The 22,806-nt window shown below is 40.7% G+C and overlaps 1 protein-coding gene and 1 non-coding gene across 2 annotated transcripts in view; one reads left to right on the forward strand and one right to left on the reverse strand.

The window, feature by feature from the left end:
- Window positions 1-19,455, reverse strand: part of MOB1B (MOB kinase activator 1B) — a 59,262-nt gene extending 39,807 nt beyond the window's left edge. Inside the window, exon 1 of the mRNA XM_021702353.1 lies at window positions 19,386-19,455. Within this exon, the coding sequence (XP_021558028.1) occupies window positions 19,386-19,399 (14 nt within the window). The 5' untranslated portion in view covers window positions 19,400-19,455. The remainder of the gene's footprint in view (window positions 1-19,385) is intronic.
- Window positions 19,456-22,363: 2,908 nt separating this feature from the next.
- On the forward strand, window positions 22,364-22,514 carry LOC123324218. Its single transcript, XR_006539698.1, has one exon. It is a non-coding gene; the product is annotated as a small nucleolar RNA SNORA62/SNORA6 family (small nucleolar RNA).
- Window positions 22,515-22,806: the final 292 nt, after the last annotated feature.

Raw genomic sequence — 22,806 nt, forward strand, 5'->3', positions numbered from 1 at the left:
TAATACCTATTCTTCTGAAGCGGTTTCAAAAAAACAGAAATGGAAGAAAAACTTCCAAACTCTTTCTAAGAGGCCAGAATTGCCTTGATTCCAAAACCAGAAAAAGACTCCACTAAAAAGGATGATTACAGACCAATATCCCTGATGAACATGGATGCAAAAATTCTCACCAAGATACTAGCCAATAGGATCCAACAGTACATTAAAAGGATTATTCACCACAACCAAGTGGGATTTATTCCTGGGCTGCAAGGTAGTTCAACATCTGCAAAACAATCAATGTGATACAATACATAAGTAAAGGAAAGGATAAGAACCATATGATCCTCTCAACAGATACAGAAAAAGCATTTGACAAAGTACAGCATCCTTTCTTGATTAAAACTCTTCACAGTGTAGGGATAGAGGGAACATACCTCAATATCATAAAAGCCATATATGAAAAGCCCACAGCAAGTATCATTCTCAATGGGGAAAAACTGAGAGCTTTTCCCCTAAGGTCAGGAACACAGCAGGGATGTCCACTCTCACCACTGCTATTCAACATAATACTAGAAGTCCTAGCCTCAAAAGAAATAAAGCAAAAAGAAATAAAAGGCATCCGAATAGGTATAAAGAAGTCAACCTCTCTCACTCTTTGCCGATGACATGATACTTTATGTGGAAAACCCAAAAGGCTCCACCCCAAAACTGCTAGAACTCATACAGGAATTCAGCAAAGTGGCAGGATATAAAATCAGTGCACAGAAATCAGTTGCATTTCTATACACAAACAATGAGACAGAAGAAAGGGAAATTAAGGAGTCGATCCCATTTACAATTGCACCAAAAACCGTAAGATACCTAGGAATAAACCTAACCAAAGAGGCAAAGGATCTATACTCAGAATACTATAGAACACTCATGAAAGAAATTGAGGAAGACACGAAGAAATGGAAAAACAGATATAGTTAAAATGTCTATGCTACCTACAGCAATCTACACACTCAGTGCAATCCTTATCAAAATACCATCAACTTTTTTCACAGAACTGGAACAAATAATCCTAAAATTTGTATGGAACTGGAAAAGACCCCAAATAGCCAAAGAAATGTTGAAAAAGAAAACCAAAACTGGTGGCATCACAATTCCAGACTTCTATTACAAAGCTTTAATCATCAAGACAGTATGGTACTGGCACAAAAACGGACACACAGATCAATGGAACAGAACGGAGAGCCCAGAAATGGACCCTGAACTAATTAGGTCAACTAATCTTCAACAAAGCAGGAAAGAATATCCAACAGAAAAAAGACAGTCTCTTCAACAAATGGTGCTGGGAAAATTGGACAGCCACATGCAGAAGAATGAAACTGGACCATTTCCTTATACCATACACAAAACAGAATCAAAATGGATGAAAGACCTAAATGTGAGACAGGAATCCATCAAAATCGTAGAGAACACCAGGCAGCAACCTCTTCGGCCTGGGCTGCAGCAACTTCTTGCTAGACACGTCTCTAAAGGCAAGGAAAACAAAGGCAAAAATGAACTACTGGGACTTCATCAAGATAAAAAGCTTTTGCACAGCAAAGGAAACAATCAACAAAACCAAAAGACAACTGACAGAATGGGAGAGATATTTGCAAATGACATATCAGATAAAGGGCTAGTATCCAAAATCTATAAAGAACTTATCAAACTCAACACCCAAAGAACAATGAATCCAATCAAGAAATAGGCAGACGACATGAACAGACACTTCTCCAAAGATGACATCCAAATGGCCAACAGATATATGAAAAAGTGCTCAACATCACTTGGCATCAGGGAAATACAAAGCAAAACTACAATGAGGTATCACCTCACATCAGTCAGAATGGCTAAAATTAACAAGTCAGGAAACGACAGATGTTGGTGAGGATGCGGAGAAAGGAGAACCCCCTTACACTGTTGGTGGGAATGCAAGCTGGTGCAGCCACTCTGGAAAACAGCATGGAGGTTCCTCAAAAAGTTGAAAATAGAGCTACCCTATGACCCAGCAATTGCACTACTGGGTATTTACCCCAAAGATACAAATGTAGTGATCTGAAGAGGCACATGTACCCCAATGTTTATAGCAGCAATGTCCACAATAGCCAAACTATGGAAAGAGCCCAGATGTCCAACAACAGATGAATGGATAAAGAAGATGTGGTATATATATACAATGGAATATTATGCAGCCATCAAAAAAATGAAATCATGCCATTTGCAACGACATGGATGTAACTAGAGGGTATTATGCTAAGCGAAATAAGTCAATCAGAGAAAGACAATTATCCATGATCTCACTGATATGTGGTATTTAAGAAACAAAACAGAGGATCATAGGGAAAGAGAGGAAAAAATAAAACAAGATGAAACCAGAGAGGGAGACAAACCATAAGAGACTCTTAATCATAGGAAACAAATTGAGGGCTGCTGGAGGGGAGGGGAATGGAGGGTTGGGGTAACTGGGTGATGGACACCAAGGAGGGCATGTGATGTAATGAGCACTGGGTATTATATAAGACTGATGAATCACAGACCTATACTTCTGAAACCAATAATACATTATATGTCAATTAATTGAATTAAAATAAAAAATAAAAAAGCATAGAAAAAATATTTATTTGAGAGAGAGAGCGTGCACACACGCACACATAGAGGCAGGAAAAGGACACAGGGGAAGGGAGAGGGAGAGAGAGAATACCAATATCAGACTCGACACCGAGTTCAGAGCCCATATGGGGCTCGATTCCACAACCCTGAAATCATGACCTGAGCCGAAACCAAAAGTCAGATGCTTAACTGGCTGAGCCACCCAGGCGCCCCAAGGACAATCTAATAAATGGCGTTGGAAAACCGGACAGCTACATGCAAAAAAATGAAACTGATCACTGTCTTACATCATACACAAAAATTAACTCAACATGGATTAAATCACAAGTATTATTGAGGATGTGGAAAAAAGGGAACCCTCGTGCACTGTTGGTGGGAACGTAAACTGCTACAGCCACTACTGAAAAGTATGGAGGTTCCTCAAAAAATTAGAAAAAGAACTATCATATGAGCCGGCAATTCCATTACTTACTATCTATCCAAGGGGGGAAAAAGCACTACTAAATGAACAAGATATATGCACCCTTATGTTTACTGCAGTCTCTTCTATGTATCTATGTGTCTGGGTTTTGTTTTGTTTTTTAGATTCCATACTTAAGTGAAATCATGTGGTATTTGTCTTTGTCTGACTTCTTTCACTTAGCATAATACTCTGTAGGCCCATCCATGTTGTGGCAAATGGTAAGATTTCATTCTTTTTTATGGCTGAGTAGTATTCGTGTGTGTGTGTGTGAGAGAGAGAGAGAGAGAGAGACAGACATTCTTTATCCGTTCATCTATTGATGGACGCTTATGCTGTTTCCATACCTTGGATATTTTAAGAAATGGATATTTAAGAAATGCAGTAAGGGTGCATACAAAGTTCCAGTTATAAAATAAGTAAGTCATAGGGATATAATATACAGCATAAGAAATATAGCCAATAATACTGCATCACACTTTGATGACACATGTTAACTAGACTTATAGTGGTGATCATTTCACAATGTATACAAATGAATCAGTCTGTTGTACACCTGAAACTAACTGTATATGTCAATTATATTTCAATTAAAAAAAGAAAAAATCTATTATTGAAAAAAAGTAAGTAACAACATAAATTAGAGATAAGAAGTTACAACAATCAGATAAAGGAGTTCAAATGGCTGTATCCTGAAGCAGGAATAAAGGGATTGTTTTTATGACAAGCCTTACAGAACTATTTAACTCTAAATTAAATCATGTACATGTATAATATAAATAAATTTTTAAAACTATGTAAGTTTAATTTAAAAACCAGTGTGAATGCTTATGAAAACATGGCAATAAAATGGATTATTTACAGAAATGTTAATAAACTGCTCTATCTTTAAAATCAAAGCATACTATGCAATATAATTATGACTCATCATACTTACAGTTCACCATAGATCAGTAAGTCAAAATCACCTATATATACGGAGACTTCTCATCCTAATGGTTTATTAGCTGGTGGCTGCTACTACTTAGCTCTACTACCCAATTGTTTCAAAAAGATTCATTCACCTTAGAAACTGCCAGATTCAATCAATTTGATAAACCAATGGTTTCTGAAAAAACCAAAAGCCATCAATTAAATACATATCAAGTTGAGATTTGTATGTAGCACAGAGTAGTGGGAGAACAGTGACTGTTAATTGGAATCCTATGTCCCTGGAATAACATTATACATTATAATAACATTTAACTCAGGCCATTATCTATTTCATGTGGAATAGGAGAAACCTTGAATTTTGCAGTTGGGTATCCTGAAATCCCTTATTTGGCTTGTACTAGTTATATGGCTTTAGGTAAGCTACTTAATCATTCTGATTACAAAAAAGAGAAATCATATCACCTACCATGTAGGATAGTTCTGAAAACTAAATGATATGTACAGAAATGTAAAAAACCACCCTGTGCATAGTCAGCACTCAATAACTGGTATCAGTTAAATATATTCATACCATCTTTTTATCTTTTATAGCAAAGACCTGTGGCTTGTAGTTACCAGTGTGATGTCAGGAAAGCCCCTATGAAAATAATCAGATGCAGTCAAACTGGGGAACACAAGGCAGAGAAAGGGCTATATAAAACTCCTGGGTGGCTCAGTTGGTTAAGCGACTGCCTCCGGCTCAGGTCATGATCCTGGAGTCCCTGGATCGAGTCCCGCATCGGGCTCCGGGCTCGGCAGGGAGTCTGCTTCGCCCTCTGACCTTCCCCCCTCTCATGTGCTCTCTCTCTCTCTCATTCTCTCTCAAATAAATAAATAAAATCTTTAAAAAACAAACAAGCAAACAAAAAAAACCAACTCCTGGAATTGTACAGGAACAGTACAATTAAAAAAAAAAATCCCCTTTAATCCTAATACTGTAAAAATAACATTTTTGCATTATCTGGGATTCAGCAAAGCTCCCCAGTACCTGCAATGGGCTTCAACTGCAGCCATTTAAAACTATGAAAGGATAACACAAATCAGTGAAAACCACCAAAGAGGAGAAAAAGAAAAAAAATGCATAAAACTAATTGCAAAAATCTCTCCTCATCTCCAGTCTCTTTTTTGAACTAAGTGAAATGTAAGTATCAGAAAAAGGAACAAATTCATTAAAGTTAGCAGGGTTTCTCCCATGTACAAATATGCGAAGTATTTACTGATAAAATGATAAAGTGTTCTGAGTTGTGATACCAATTAACTTACTCAGGCTTAAAATAGTCAGCCTATAAATGCCCAAAACTATAAGCACTTCATAAAAGCATATGCTTCAGATTCAACAGCAATTAGATACTACTATTTACTCATATTTTGGGGGAAAAAAACTCTCTACCTCGAAACAATACAGAGAGAAAAATAATACAGAGAGGCAGAGCTCCCTATCAGACTCCATGAGAAAAGCAGTATGTTAAAATAAGTAAAAAGCAGCTTTAAATCTATCTTCAGAATCTATAAGTCGTTTTTACAGCTCCATGTATGCCATCTGCCTCCCAAACATGTTCATTATTTGCATTAAATTATTGGTTTATTATCTGCATTAAAATATCAGAAATATAACAAGAAATTCACGTTAAATATTTCATTTGGGGGCGCCTGGGTGGCTCAGTCGTTAAGCGTCTGCCTTCAGCTCAGGTCCTGATCCCGGGGTTCTGGGATCGAGCCCCGCGTCGGGCGCCCTGCTCCGCTGGAAGCCTGCTTCTCCTTCTCCCACTCCCCCTGCTTGTGTGTTCCCTCTCTTGCTGTCTCTCTCTCTGTGTCAAATAAATAAATAAAATCTTTAAAAATAAATAAATAAATAAATATTTCATTTCGTAAAATCCCCCTTTACAGACTATTATCTGTGCAGATCTTGGAGAAAATTAGTATTTTCCTAATAAGTTATTAGTATTTTAAAACTTAATTTTGTGACCATTAAACACATTTATCAACAAAAAATTTTTAATTATATTCTATTATTTTTATATGACAGTTAATTTTTAAATTTTAATTATTCAAAGAGCTCCATTCTAAATTATAACATAAAATATATTATTTTACCCTTTCAAAATAAAAGAGGAAAAAGACTGATGGTAATGGAAGCAAGTACTCTAACCAGTTTGTTAAAAATAAAGGGGACAGGGGTGCCTGGGCGGCTGAGCCGCTAGGCGTCTGCCTTCGGCTCAGGTCATGATCCCAGGGTCCTGGGATCGAGTCCCACATTGGGCTCCCTGCTCCGCGGGAAGCCTGCTTCTCCCTCTCCCACTCCCCCTGCTTGTGTTCCTGCTCTCGCTAGCTCTCTCTCTGTCAAATAAATAAATAAAATCTTTAAAAAAAAAAAAAAGAAAGAAAGAAAGAAAGGGGACAGGGCGCCTGGGTGGCTCAGTTGTTAAGCGTCTGCCTTCGGCTCAGGTCATGGTCTCAGGGTCCTGGGCTCAAGCCCCACATTGGGCTCCCTGCTCAGCGGGAAGCCTGCTTCTCCCCTCCCACTCCCCCTGCTTGTGTTCCCTCTCTCGCTTTGTCTCTGTCAAATAAATAAATCTTAAAAAAAAAAAAAAAAATGGGGCACCTGGGTGGCTCAGTCGTTAGACGTCTGCCTTCGGCTCAGGTCATGATCCCAGGGTCCTGGGATCAAGCCCCCTGCTCAGCGGGAAGCCTGCTTCCCCCTCTCCCACTCCCCATGCTTGTGTTCCCTCTCTCACTGTGTGTCTCTCTCTGTCAAATAAATAAAAAAATCTTAAAAAAAAAAAAAAAGAAAGAAAAAATAAATAAAGGGGACAGAAATTCTTTGGAAGAATCTTTACCATTAAGTTGTTTACTTCAGGGGTGCCTGGGTGGCTCAGTCGGTTAAGCATCCGACTCTTGATCTCAGCCCAAGTCTTGATCTCAGGGTTGTGAGTTCAAGCCCCATACTGGGCTCCACGCTGGGCGTAAATAAATAAATAAAAACCACTTGTTTACTTGGTATTAATATGAAAACCCCAAGAAGCCAAGAAGTTTTCTTGATTATTATTCTTAGTAGTGCAATGGTGGTAGGGATGCAAGGAAATGGGTACTCATACTCACTGCTACTGGAACACAATTTACAGTGGCAGGTAGGAAACGTGGCTGGCATATATCAATCCTGAAAAAAGGGTAAGACCAGAAGGTCTCTACAAAATTGTGAGATGGTTTTCTTTTCTGAGCAGACACCAAAGGAGGAGGGTGCCTGAAGCACCATCGGCCAAGCAGGCCGGGCAGTAGCGTCTGCAGGCCAGTCACTGGGCTCTTCGAGGTGCAACAAAGCCTATGAGATGAAGATGACTGAAGGTCGTCCTGATTGTTTTCCAGAAACCCCCAAAGGACGGCTGTAATAAAACCACTAAAAGCACAACTGCATGTAATGAGCATATAGATAGCTGCAGATGAATATCAAGTCCGTAACTACCGTGGTTAAAATTCTTCATTGCCTCAAAGGCATGCAATTGGAAGGAAAAATGAAGAATTGGTCAAGGAGACATGACTTGAGACAAATGATGAAAATTAATATTTTCTTTAACACTGATCACATCACAATAAGTTATGTAGAAAAATACACGTTTGGGGGCACCTGGGTGGCTCAGTCGGTTAAGCCTCTGCCTTCAGCTCGAGTCATGATCCCGGGGTCCTGGGATCGAGCCCCGCATCTGGCTGCCTGCTCAGTGGGGAGCCTGCTTCTCCCTCTCCCTCTGCCTTCTGTTCCCCCTGCCTGTGCGCTCTCTGTCAAATAAATAAAATCTTAAAAAAAAAAAAATACAAGCTTGAAAACTTGTAATTGCTGGGCAATAAAGTTTATTATCTTTAAAATATAAAAAAAAATTGTGAGATAAAAATCCAGTAAACAGGTGTTCCAAACCTTTCTGTGCACAGCAGCCACCTATTTATATTTCCCAAGAAATCTCTTGAAGGTCAAAATTAGAGCAGGATAAAAGGAATACTCACACCTCCACCTACGACCATGAAAATACTTGAAAATGTCACTGATTTAACAAAATTTTGGGGGTCCCCTGGGTTGCTCAGTCGGTTAAGTGGCTGCCTTTGGCTCAGGTCATGACCTCAGGGTCCTGGGATCGAGCCCCACACAGGGCTCCCTGCTCAGTGGGGAGCCTGCTTCTCCCTCTCTCTCTGCCTGCCGCTCTGCCTATCTGTGCTCTCTATGTCTCTGTCAAATAAATAAATAAAATCTTTAAAAAAAAATAAAAAATAAAAATAAAAAAATTTTTGTTACTGAGTATGTAATATATACTAGGCACTGTGCTAGGTGGAAGAGATTTAAAATCGGCTTTTGAAATTGAAATTGCAAGGTCACACATTCTGATGAAGAAGAAAGGCCTGAAAACTGACAAGTACAGTATCCTTTTGATAAGGGCTATAATAAGGAATATGAAGGAATCTGAAATGGTATCCAACAAATTGAAAAGGGGGCACAGGGTAGGGAAAAAGACTTGGCTCTTGAGCTAAAGAAATGAGGGTGGGAAGGAGAAGGGCAGTCCAGCCAGAAGAACAGGAACAGCATTTACAAAGGCAGGCTGACTCGGGAGAACTGCATGTTGAAAGAAATGCAAATCAGGCCACTTGGGTGGCTCAGTCGATTCAGCATGCGACTCTTGATTTCAGCTCAGATCACGATCTCAGGGTTGTGAAGCCCCCTGCCAGGGCTCTGTGCTGGGCATGAAGCCTGCTTAAGATTCCCTCTCTCCCCCTCTCCTCTGCCCCTCCCCCTCCAAAAAATAAAAAATAAAATAAAAAAAGAAATGCAAATAAAATGGCTGGGCTCTGTGGGGGAGGACATGGAAGGAAGGCACAAATGACGCTGGTGTGATAAGGAAACACCGTATCACAGAGGCTCTCTATGCCTTGGGATTTTGCCAACCACTGCCAGCATACTCCAGTCTCTACCTGAAAAACCCAAGTGAACTGCAGGAAGAAAGTGGTCCAAACATCCTGGTAAATAAAACAGTGAACAAACCCTATGAAACTTACAGTCCAGAAGGGAAGAAAAACCTTAATTAATAATTTAAATAATCACAGATGGGCAAAGACAACCAAGGGACTTAAACTCCTTGACAGTGGTTAAAGAAAAAAAATAGTGGGTGCCTGGGTGGCTCAGACGGTTAAGCGTCTGCCTTCGGCTCAGGTCATGATCCCAGAGTCCTGGGATCGAGTCCCGCATCGGGCTCCCTGCTCCTTGGGAGCCTGCTTCTCCCTCTGCCTCTCTCCATCTCTGTCTCTTACGAATAAATAAATAAAATCTTTAAAAAAGAAAAAAATAGTGACAATTGTCAAAGACAGTAAGGCAGACTTTATTCAGGAACGATGAGATAGATATAGGAACCAGTGCAATGGGATTTTACACTAGGGGGGCGGAGCACAGGTAGAGATTGGGTTCAAATCTAAATACAGCATGTGCAAGGAATTACAGCAAGTAGGAGCAGGGTATGGTGATGAGTGGACAGAAAATTACTAGGAGAAAACATCAGTGTTAGGAAGGTTCTGGCTAGACTGACCTAATGGGATTCTTGCTGAAGACAGGCCAGGTGATTAAACATCACCTGAGGGACAGTGGAGGATGACGAAGCTAAATCAGATTTTGAAATTGGGGGAAGGGCTTCTGGTTAAACTGAACAAGCAGGGTTCCTGCTGAAAGTAAACTTTGTAAGTGCACAGATGAGCCTAGAAGAAGGTTCAAGAGCCTTACTAAAGTTTGGTCAAGCACTGAATCTGTCAGGGACTCACAGAATGTATCCAAGAACAGAGGTAGTGCTATATATATATATATGTTTGTTTTTTTTTAAGATTTTATTTATTTTTTGACAGAGAGAAAGACAGCGAGAGAGGGAACACAAGCAGGGGGAGTGGGAGAGGGAGAAGCAGGCTTCCCACTGTGCAGGGAGCCCAATGCGGGGCTCCATCCCAGGAACCTGGGATCATGACCTGAGCCGAAGGCAGACGCTCAACGACTGACCCATCCAGGTGCCCCGAGGTAGTGCTATATTGAATCTCAAGGATTTTTCTTCTTTACCTTATTTTGAATCAGTTAACTCAATATACAGGCATCGTCCACTTGCTATTATCTAAAGCTTCTCAAACTTGAACGTGCCTAGGAATCTTAAAATTCATTCTAATTCAAGGTTTCAGGCCTGAAATCTTGCATTTCTAACATGCTCCTAGGTGATACCAAAGCTTCACACTTTAAGGATCTAAAGTAGATTTATCAAGAGCTATAATTATGTAGAGATATTGATTTCCTTAGTCCGGGCGGTAGCCTTCTGTCCCCAGAGAGCCAACAGCAACCTTTCTTCCGAATGCTGCTATAAAATGACAGTGGTACTTTTTTCTATATGTTGAATGGCATTAAAAAATAATAATAAAGTTATCTCTGGGCCGCCTGGGTGGCTCAGTCATTAAGCGTCTGCCTTCGGCTTAGGTCATGATCCTGGGGTCCTGGGATCGAGGCCCCGTCGGGCTCCCTGCTCTGTGGGAAGCCTGCTTCTCCCTCTCCCGCTCCCCCTGCTTGTGTTCCCTCTCTCACTGTCTCTCTGTCAAAAAAAAAAAGTTATCTCTAGAACCTAGAGTTATCACGAGAGAATACAGTCCCAACATCCAAATTATGTTCCCACTTAAGCAAAAGCTAAAATCAATATATCTCAATTGAGGCACATTTTGGTTCCCAAATGTCTAGCAACTTCTAATTGTACTTTGTACTTTTTGGAACAGTTTGGCTGTACCTGTAGTTTGGAAGAAAAAAAAAAAACTTTTATTTTTGTTCTTGATAACTTGTCATTTCCCAAATTAAAAACTGCAAGGTTGGGGTACCTGGCTGGCTCAGTCGGTAGAGTTGGAGCTGCATGTTGGAGGTAGAATTTACTTTAAAAAAAAAACAAAAAAACAAAAATTGACAAGGTTGACAAAGGATTGATTAAAAGGTAAACAGGCTGACTGTTAAGACCCCCTTGGGAGTCCCTAACAATAGACTAGAGACACAAGCAAGCATCAGTCCTCAAAACAAAGCTGTGCTCCAGTTGAGAGAATTTGGCTTTGTCAAATCAGTTTATTGTTCACGGATTCAAAAGTGAAATTTTTAAGAGTTGAAAATAAGAGGGCCAGCTGAACATTTGGCAGGATGTGGGGAAGAGTTAGGGAGAATGGAACCAGGCATATGTGTGTAAAAAACTATAACCATGGGGAATTTTTAAACAAAGTTATTTCAGCAGTTAAATCTAATGCTCTAGGGCACTAACAAGCAAACAGATTCTCTACAGAGCAAAGAGGCCATGCTGCTGCTCTGTCTGGAACATAATCTAGGCACCAAGATAACCAGAAAAGTTGCCATAAAAGGTTTTCACCCCTACTGCTTCTACTTAATTATTCTATATTTACACTGAATATTAAGAAAGCACTTGGGTTTTGTTTTTTTGTTTTTAAGATTTTATTTATTTATTTGAGAGAGAGAGAGCACACAGCGGAGCGGGGGGGAGTGGCAGGCAGAGAGGGGGAGCAGGCTCCCCACTGAGCAGGGAGCCCCATGCGGGACTCGATCCCAGGATGCTGGGATCATGACCTGAGCCGAAGGCAGACACTTAACTGACTGAGCCACCCAGGTGTCCCAAGAAAGTGTTTGTTATACCATTACCTACTTCTACAAAGAAACACACAAAAAATATTTCTCTAATATCCAAAACCACAACTACTGAACTATTTCCATCAAATTTCAATTTGAGAACAAAAGGTTTTAGGCTGAAAGATAAAACAATAGTAGCAATAAAAGAAAATTCAAACTTTTCTTTATAAATAATAAGGCTACTTGGCTATGACATAAACTATTACCCAAATATTTGCTTACCTTCAAACTCCTGCTTTTAAGTTCTAACTGCAGAAAATCAAAGCAGCTCTGATACATATGATTATAAACCTACAGAAATTGGCTATGATTTAAGTAATCAGAAATGATGACTATGTCAATAAAAAATAATAACTACTAGCAATCATGACACTGCTGAGTTATTGATAATGAACTAGGTATCACTGCTGTACTTAACTAGAATTTATTGAGCTAGGCCTTTCACATATCTGTATCTCTAATCCTCCCACCATCTGAGGTATCCTAAACACAGGATTCATAGAGAAAAGATTAGCTGTCACACTCATACCATACACAGTGGAGTCTCAGACTGCTTTCAACAGTAATATGGCTGAAGCAGGGGCCCGCACATGTTCAGGAGACGTGGATGACATGTGGAGGCCCATGCCACAAGAAGGGTGGTCAGGAAGGGTTAGGAGAATGGCTATATACAGTGGTTTGAGCAAATACATTATATTGAGGATTATGGGAGCCTAGTTTTTCACTAACAAAGTAAAAAATATGTAAAGGGAGAAGGCTGGGATGAACCCTGTGCTACTTGGCTCAGAACTGCAGGTATTAGTGTGAACTCATTCAATATATACAGATAGAAAAAAATATCTATGTATGTAAATGTGTGTGGAAATGTTGAAAAAAAATCTATGTATGTAAATGTGTGTGGAAATGTTGTTTTCTAGCACTGTCCACTGAGAGGGTCTGGGAGCAGAAACATATCTGCAGTAATGAGCATACCAATTACCTACATTCTGTTTTCTCAATAGTATTTTTCAATGAACAGAACCAACACCTTTAGAGAAATGACCATTTGCAGGGATAGGGCAGAGAAAGTATAGGATAAACCTGGAATATCTGGTTGTGCCAGAAAGCTAGGAAAGACAGAGAGAAGCAGAGAGACATAGAAGCCAGCTTGAATAAGACTCCCACTAGCCAAAACAGATATGAGCACCAAAATTAAGTATATAGATTATAACTCATTAAATAAAACAGGAATCTAAGTGCCCACACTGATAGATCAATAAATAAATAGGAAGAGTAAGTTCTCAGTAAAAATGTCAAATAATAAATGTAAAGGCAATGACAGAATTAGAACACAGACAACCATCATAATAATAATTTAGACAAGAAACATCAGTGAACACTAAAACTACTGGATGAAAACAAAATGAGGTATGAGACAGTCACACAGTCTCAAAACACCTCCCCACAAAATATTAATTACTAAGAGGAAAAAAAAGATATAATAACTTCACACTGGAGAATCTTTGTAGACACTTTAATCAAAGGATCAATTCCAATACTGGACAAACATACATTATATGCACCTGGTAAGAAGCTGTAAGATAAACACGGAACACTTCTGTGATATTTTTGCCCCAAATGCAGAACCAGGTCTAACCACCAGAAAATATGACAAACTCAAACTGAGGGATATTCCACAAAATGACTGGACTATAATCCTCAAAAATATCAAGGTCCTGAAAGGCAAGGAGAAACTAAGGAAACATTTCAGTTTGAAGAAGGCTGCAGAACAAAATTGGGTGTGATTCATGACTGGATCCTTCCGCTGAGGATAACATTATGGGAGCAATAGATGACACTAAATAGGGTCTCTGGATAAAAACTATGTAGGCATTCTTTGTGCCATTCTTTGCAACTTTTCTTTTTTTTTTTTTTTTAAAGATTTTATTTATTTGACAGAGAGAGAGACAGCGAGAGAGGGAACACAAGCAGGGGGAGTGGGAGAGGGAGAAGCAGGCTTCCCGCGGAGCAGGGAGCCCGATGTGGGGCTCGATCCCAGGACCTCGTGATAATGACGTGAGCCAAAGGCAGACGCCTAAGGGCTGAGCCACCCAGGCGCCCCGTAACTTTTCTAAAAATTCAAAAATCTTTCAAAATAAAATTTAAAAACTACTTTCTGCAAAAGAACAGGTTTCACAGCTACACTTTTAACTAAATGCTCTATAAAAGATGGCCTTAAGTTAGATAACTGACACAGAGGAAAACTAATACAACGCTATACATCAATTATATCTCAATTTTAAAAAATGGAAACGTGGAAAGAAAAGGAGAGTTAAAAAAAAAAAGAATTCTCTGTAGGACTTAATTCAACATTCCTAACAGGTACCATTTTTTTTCATATTTTTCAAGTAACCCAAAGCTATTCTGCCTCAATACCTCCTAATCGAATATACAGCTGAAAAGATGTACTACATGTGCTTTTGTATATTAGAAAATCCAGAGTACAAAAACTCTGCAACTATACAGAGGGGAAAAAAGTCAGTAATGGTAAAAGTAATCACATAGTAATTATTTTGCATTCAGTAATGTAAAGCAAAAGCAATCCTATATTAGAGATGAAAAATAAACTAAAGCCAGCCAAATATCTACAATTCCCAAACTGTAGTTCTAAAAAGATGACCACACTTACTCTATGCCCTCTCCCCCTCAAAAAAACATAACATATTAAATCAGGTTGTCAGGCAACAAAACTGTTAACACTTGGTCAAAAGCCATTCAAAATGATGTTGCTGAATGATGTTTACTGACATAAAAAATTCCCAAATGAGGGCGCCTGGGTGGCTCAGTTGGTTAAGCGACTGCCTTCGGCTCAGGGCATGATCCTGGAGTCCCGGGATCGAGTCCCGCATCGGGCTCCCTGCTCGGCAGGGAGTCTGCTTCTCCCTCTGACCCTCCTCCCTCTCATGCTCTCTGTCTCTCATTCTCTCTCTCTCAAAAAAAAAAAAAAAATCTTTAAAAAAAAAAAAAAAAAAAAAATTCCCAAATGAAAAACCTAATCTATATATGGTAGAAACATGGCAGAAAAGATTAGGAAACTGTATCACACAATACAAATAACAGTTATTTTGGAAGGTGTAATCATTATGAGTGACTTTTATTTTCTTCCTTTTCTTAGCACTATATTGTGATTTCTCCAACATGTGTATTATTTTTACATTAAAAATGGAGGTCAAAAATAATTTTAAAGTATTATTTAAATTTAAAAGTTTATATATTTTTTTCTTCTACCATTATATTCTTGGTGACCCTTAACAAACAGTCCCAGGAGTATGAAATATTAATACCTGGGAACAGAGACTTCTCTTAAAATCAACGCCTATTTGAATACTATCTTTTTATATAATTTTATCAATTACAGATACAACAGTATGAGGCAGAATCCCTGGATCTAGACCGCTAGGATTCAGACCCCAGCTGTATCACTGGCTACATAATTCTGAACAAATTACTAGGGTTCCTGCTAGTTACTGAACTGAGTTAATCATTTAAAACATTTAGTGCCTGGCACATGGCAAGTACTTAGCAAGATTTATTATTAATGATAACATTATTTTTTTTTTAAAGATTTTATTTATTTGACAGAGAGATAGAGAACACAAGTAGGTAGAGCAGCAGACAGAGGGAGAGGAAGAAGCAGACTCTCCGCCAAGAAGGGAGCCTGTTGTGGGGCTCGATCCCAGCACCCTGGGATCATGACCTGAGCCGAAGGCAGCCGCTTAACCGACTGAGCCACCCAGGCGCCCCAATGATAACATTATTATTAACTCCTTTCATAGGTGAAGATGCTGAAGCACTCACGTCAGTCAACTCATTTGCCTTAAAACAAAGATGCTGGGATTACTGGGGGTGGGGGAAAGATAGGAGAGGGTGACAGAGACAGACATATAAACACAGCTACATCTCCTTTCCTAAATTGCTATTTTTAATTTTTATTTTTTTAAAGATTTTATTTGACAGAGAGAGCACAAGCAGAGGGAGAGGGAGAAGCAGGCTCCCCACTGAGCAGGGAGCCCGATGCGGGGCTCGATCCCGGGACCCTGGGATCATGACCTGAGCCGAAGGCAGCCGCTTAACTGACTGAGCCACCCAGGCGTCCCTAAATTGGTATTTTTTAGAAAAGATAAACTGAAGTTACCCAGCATAATGCTCAATAAATATTTCCTTCTTTTCCCAACCTATCTCTTTGATTCTTCCTATACAGAAACAGACCTGGTTTATATTCATTCACATCCCTAAACCACCTTTCCTCCAACTTCCATTTTAAAGTTAACTACAAGTATTTGTTTTAATTCTGTTCCAACCAAGTAGCCCTACATTAGGAAATAATACCTTGGTCTTCTCCAAGTCAAGTATTTCTGTGAAATTCTACTGGTCAGAAGAGACTAGCAATTTCAAAATGCTAGAAACATAGAGAACACTCAATATACTTTGAGCGAATGTTGAGAACTCACTCTGATCCTAAATTTCCCTGAATGTTATATGCATAAAATGCCATAAGAGGAAAAACCCTAAGAGACCTACCTGTGTTCCGATTGAACCCAACCCCATAATTAGACCAGTAACCTGATGTCGATGATTTTGCCATTTTACTAAGAGGCTGAGCAAGCTATGTTATGGATGGATCCCATCTAGCTCCACAATTCCACAGCCTCTTGGACAAACCTGAAAATGAACAATTCACAACCAAGTTCGTATCTCTATGATGTCTCCTCTGACTGAAATCTTCCAGTTCCCCATACCCTTTTAGAGAACCCTTGTTATACATCCCATTAACTATCCATCACTTCTTTCATGAAGCCTTCCTCCAGCCCAAATAAAACAAACTGCTCCGTATTCTTAGACCCCCCATGATTGTACTGCATCTATTACAGATGACTATTTATAAACTGTCTACCACTCTGGAGTCCCACATCTTGCACAATGCTTAGCACACAGCAGGTGCTGAGGATGTTTAAAGATTTGAATCTACAAAGTTAAATTAGGTTCCTGTGAAGTTTCCCTATGTACATTTGGGAGTTTAGCTTATTAATCTGAAGATACACAAAGACCAATTTGCAGCACAACCAAAGCTTTGTCCCAGTCATATCTACATATCCCATACAAGTTTATTCTCAGCATTTGTACAAAAGCTACAAAAGGTATCACTGCTGCTGATTATCTGGGCATCCTCTGGAGATTACCTAATCTACCTCATCTCCCTATCCAAAAAAACCTCTTTACCCTGCTCTACTTTGTTCCATGGCACCTACATCCTCTACCATGTAATATAATTTACTGACATTCGGTGTTTATGGTCACTTACCAAAACATAAGCTGAACTAATACAGGAATTTTTGTTGGTTTTGTTCATAAATGATATCCAGTGCCAACATCAGTGCCTGGCACATTAAATGATTTTTTTAATCAATAATTCTTTCCTTCTGTCTTAAAGCCCTAAGGAGTTATGAGTCAGCACCTTCATAAACATTCCTCAGCTCCATCCACTCACAGTAGCCTTACAAGTAGGCTTCCAAGAACTAGAGGAAAATATTTATATTTATTTCCTAACCTGCAACTCTTAATTTCTCTGCTTACCTACTGGTAGAGAAATAATATTCAGAAAGCTATACCAACTAACATATATATGAAATAACCAAAACTTTGTTCTTTCACGTCTGATAATAATTATTTCTATCTATGAGGTCTCCACTTTAGATTTAAAACTACTGGTGTACAAAACCCCAAACCAGGAAGGTTGGATTTACTTTTCTGTATTGTCAAGCACAACGGCTAAATATGTTGGGAATACATTAACTGCTACATGAGACCCGACTGCAAAATTGTGCTCCAAATAGTACAAACCCTCTAAGGTGCTATATATATATATTCATCATGGCAAGATTTTTCTTATGTAACTAGTATGCTTCAGAAGAAATGAACTTGTCCACTGCATTTCTGTAACTATTAAATACTGAGCCATGTAAAAATAGGATACTATTCTATTTGTATTCAGAAAATACCACCAAAACCTTCTCCATCCCCTAGTTTCAGCCAAATATGGTTCTTCCCTGCTCCAACCAATTTAGCTATGAGTTCCAAGAACATAAGCCCATCAGCAGCAGTCATGGACATCACCTACATTGCTATTTTGAAGACAGCTTTTAAATTCTTTAAGAAACCAAACATCAGCAATGTAAAATATAGTCAACATGAGAAGCTTCAAGCTGAGATACCTGGGTACCTTGATTCAATCTAAAATAGGAAACAAAGTCTTTCACGAAGTCACCCAGTCCTCTCATCTAGCACTACCTACATGACAAACTCAGAATCAACTTCTAGAATGAGCCTAAGAAAGAGATTTCACAAACTCACATACGTTAGGCAGGGTGACACAAGCCAGGACTCCTGTGCATATGAGAAACAGCAATTCGGCCTGCCAGTTAGCCTTCTGTGATCACTCAGTATTGCTTGAATGCTTGAAAAACGATTAATATTCTACATCTGAGCACGTGAAATTAAGAGTTAATTCAATTCTCAGGATCCAAGTGCCAAAGTGATGACTAAAAATTACAGGTGGGAGAATCGGAACAGAACTGCTATTGTTATTGTTGTGAAGAAAAATGCTATTCTATCCACAACAGTAAAGGAGTATATGGTGCGAGTTTCAATCTCTGAGTTTTTATGAGCTTTCTAACCACCGATTTAAACATAGGTGAATCACAACGAAGCTTTCAAAAGAGGAATTCCAAGGGTGTAATGTCCTGTTTACTGACGACCTGAGGCTGGCTGCTGCCTCCATACCCCCATTTGGCCATCCCATCTTTCTGCCCATCCCCCCAAACTCGTCTACAATAAAGGTTAAGTAAATGAAATAATGACCAGCCCTAAATGTGACGTGAAGTCGGCATTTACAAATGATTTGCAAAACAACTCCCCAGCGGACCTAATCAACCCCGGGGCACAATACTCAGACTCCTTGGTGGTTGTCTAAAAAGATAAAGCCCGTACTTTTCAGGGGAGCACACTGGGAAGAAGGGCGCCTCGGGGAAGTAAGGAGCTGCTCCAGACCCCAAGACCAAATGGGATCCCGAACCGAAAGCAGCCTCATTAAGGGTGTTATATCCACAGGACTTGTCACCCCAACTTTCCACTCCTAAAACCTAAGAGGGAAGTTAAAGGGGTGCTGGGGTGACAGGGAAAAGTATAACCCCCGATTTTCTATGCTTGGGACCCAGAAAAATGCAATTGGCAAGTGAAACGGAGACAGGGCCACCGGGCACGCGACGCGTAGGGGGCATAGGGGGAGTGGGTGGTATCTGCGCTGGGCGTCCAAACCCACAAACCCAAGAGAAGAGAGAAGAGAACAATCGGGGTGATGGAGAAATGCAGATCCAGGCACCGGGGTGTGTCAGGACTTGGGGTCCGGGGAGAATGAGCCTCCTTGGGGGCTGGAGGGCTCCAGGCGAGCTCGAAGCGGGTTGTGGAGGCGACAGCCGTCAGGCAGCGCCAGCGCACCAGGCATGTTCCCAGAGACCTTCTCCATTGGAATGCCCGGCCCGGGCAGCAAGGGGCAAGGCGAGCTGGGGCCCCCGGCCCTGGTCTCCCGAACAAAGCCGGCGCGCGCTGGGCCTGGCTACTCACAACAAGAAGCTCATGTCGGCCGCGGCGTGGGCTGGGGGGGCTCGGCGGTCTCTAGGCCTCGGGGCGGCGGCGGCGGTTCCGGCAGCGGCCAGGGAAGAAGAGGGAAGGAGAAAAGAGGAGGAGGAGAGGAGGAGGAAGGGGAGCGCCGGCTGCTCGACTGCCACAACTTGTTCGGCTTTCCTAGTTCCGATGGCAGGCTGAGGGGGCGGAAGTGGGAAGCGCACGGCCCGAATCACTCACTGGGAGGGGAAGGAAAAGAAGGCGGGGAAAGGGCCACACGCCTGCTTCCCGGAGAACAGCCACCGCGGCTGCTGAGCTGCTCGCCGCACCTGCCCGTACTCCTCTTCTTCCCCCTCCTAACCCCTAGCCCCCCGCGGCCCTCACGCCGCGAGCTCTCGCGAGAGCGGCGCACGCCCACCCTCCTCCTCCCGCTGTGGCCGTGGGTCAGCCAAGTTCTGGACATCTTTGCAGCCCCGGACCACGCCCAGCGAGTACACTGGAGCCATCAGGCCAGTGAAGGCCAGTCCACCCAATTGGGGATCGTGGCAGAGCCCTCCGAACTGCTTAGCTGGGTTTCAGCAGTCAGGAAGGAAGTGGGCTTCAACTCTGGGATGTCAGGGTTCTGCAGTGAGGGATGGAATTGCCACCAGAGTTCTGCCCGCTGCAAGTGTTCAGCAAAGGATGATGAAAGGTTATGGAGTCTCTTTGTTAGTAAATAAAAACAGAAGGAAGTTTAACGTGTTTGGAATGGTTTGGGTGTGGTTCGGCCAGAAGAGAGAAAGTCTAAATCAAGCTCCCTGTCATTTTATGGTTGTATCTTAAAACCCTGAACTAGGAGAGGTCAGGGTCCATCAGTGTTTCGACAGGCAAGTTAGGCTGTCATCAGTAGCTGGGAAAACTGCTGTAGTGACATATTCAAGGTATGTGGAGCATTCTTAAATAGATTATAAAGCCTGGCCCTGAACCCCTTAACTCCGAAATGCAGGACTCTCTATAAGGGATACTGAATCAGCCTCTAGAATGTTTTGTGCAGCAGAAGGTCCAATGGTTATAATGGTCTTGGGCCCCATAAATGCTTAATCAGCATTGCCACTGATGAGCAGCCTACCACAACATTATCAATTCGAGTACCCATTTATTTTACACAAGAGATGTCCATCTTCTTTATTCACAACATGCATCAAATCCACAAGTAAGTTTTCAAAGTATCTGAACAAAACTTAAATAATGTACAGCTATTTGGGGTGCCTGGGTGGCCAGTCAGTTGAGCGTGTCTGCCTTCGGCTCAGGTCACGATCCCAGGGTCTTGGGATTGAGACCCCCCCCCCCCATCGGGGCTCTTGCTCAGTGGGAAGCCTGCTTCTCCCTCTCCCATTCCCCCTGCTTGTGTTCCCTCTCTCTCTGTGTCTCTCTCTGTCAAATAAATAAATAAAATCTTAAAAAAAAAAAGTAACAATATGAAAAATATTCTGAGAGGTTTGTGCAGTATTAGTTCAGTATGTCAGTAAATCAAGCCGTTTTTTTTAAACAGAAGGAAATATTGGATTCTTGACATTATCTCGGAAATAGCAGAGGTCACTGAAGTAATTTGAGAAGACTTAAAGACTCAAAAGATGGGGGCGCCTGGGTGGCTCAGTCGTTAAGCATCTGCCTTCGGCTCAGGTCATGATCCCAGGGTCCTGGGATCAAGCCCCGCATCGGGCTCCCTGCTCCATGGGAAGCCTGCTTCTCCCTCTCCCGCTCCCCCTGCTTGTGTTCCCTCTCTCGCTGCGTCTCTCTCTGTCAAATAAATAAAATCTTTAAAAAAAAAAAAAAAAGACTCAAAAGATGGAGGAAAGAAGGGGGAGAAAGGATTTATCTTAATATAGTGAAAATAATGGATTTATGACAAAAGCCCAGATCTTGATTTGGTACTACTAATTTACTATTTAATTCCTTGAGGGTCTTCTGAAAGTAAAACTTGAATTACCAGATTAGGAAGTTATGTTTGGGAAGAGTAAATCAGTTAACCTGTTAGAACAACAGTCTCACCCCTGTTAAAATGAGGGCCTTGGATTATTACATGATCTGTAAGATATCCTCCAGTTCTAAAATTCTTCATGTCAGGGGTATCCTTCAAATGACTGGCATACAGTTCCCATCTGCTCCCTGATTTGGTAACTGGCTTATGTAGCTTTGCTCTAACACAATTTAGATGAATTCTATTAGAATTAGATGTTCTAACACAATTTAGATGAATTCTATGACACTGAATCAGGATAATGATGGGCAGAGGAGAGACTCTGCTAAACTACCTGCTGAGTTCTTCTTTTCATATCTCAAGGAGAGTTGCCTGAAATAAACAGCTGATAAAACTTAAATATATTGGTCTTAGAAATGATAGAGGTGTCATGTTAATAATACAGAATATAATTCCAGAGGTTAAACATTTAAATCAAACCATGGCTGTCACTTAAAATTATTCAGATTCAAAAGCATTGGGAAATTTAGAATCAAATAGAATCAAATCAAATCAAAATAGAATCAAAGATTACTCCAATAATTTTTGGCTTTAGCAACTAATGGAAATAGCCATTTATTGAAATAGGGAAGATATGAGTCACATTTTGGGGGTAAAACTAAAAATTCCATTTTTTTAAAGATTTTATTTATTTATTTGAGAGAGAGAGAATGAGAGAGAGCACATGAGAGGGGGGAGGGTCAGAGGGAGAAGCAGACTCCCCGCCGAGCAGGGAGCCCGATGCGGGACTCGATCCAGGGACTCCAGGATCATGACCTGAGCCGAAGGCAGTCACTTAACCAACTGAGCCACCCAGGCGCCCTAAAAATTCCATTTTAGATATGTTAGCTTTGAGATGTCTATTAGACATCAAAGTAGTGATGTCAGGTAGAGTTTTGACTACTGTGCAAAGGGCGAGTAGGGAGATCTGAACTAGAGGCATGCATGCAGACCTCAGTAAGTAAATAGTATTTGAAGCCCCGCACATTGTTAGAGCTTGGAGTTGAGGCTGGTTGGCCAATGAACTCACAAGTGTAAGAAGTGTGCTACATGAGGGGCAAGTCTTTGGCTAATACCACAAGTGTCTCTGGCCCAATGAGTGGAGTTTAGTAGTAATTCTTGCTACAAGTTAAAAAAAAAAAAAAGTATTTGAATCCATAAGATGGGCTTCCAAAAAGGAATTTACATGCCCAATAAGGATAGACATAGCAAAGTGTTACCTGTAAGCATCTGAGTTTGTTCTTTCTTTACTTCTCTTCCCAGATATCTCTGGTTTCTGATCACCATTTACCCAGTTGTGATGATGATGTTGTAGTTATGTTTTTTTAAAGAGCCCATATGTTTTATAAATATATGCTGAAATATTCACAGGTGAAATACTATGCCTGGGATTTGCTTCAGAATAATGTAGGAGAGGGAAGT

The sequence above is a fragment of the Neomonachus schauinslandi genome, chromosome 2 (assembly GCF_002201575.2).
Source record: "Neomonachus schauinslandi chromosome 2, ASM220157v2, whole genome shotgun sequence".
In the NCBI taxonomy this organism is placed as follows: Eukaryota; Metazoa; Chordata; class Mammalia; order Carnivora; family Phocidae; genus Neomonachus; species Neomonachus schauinslandi.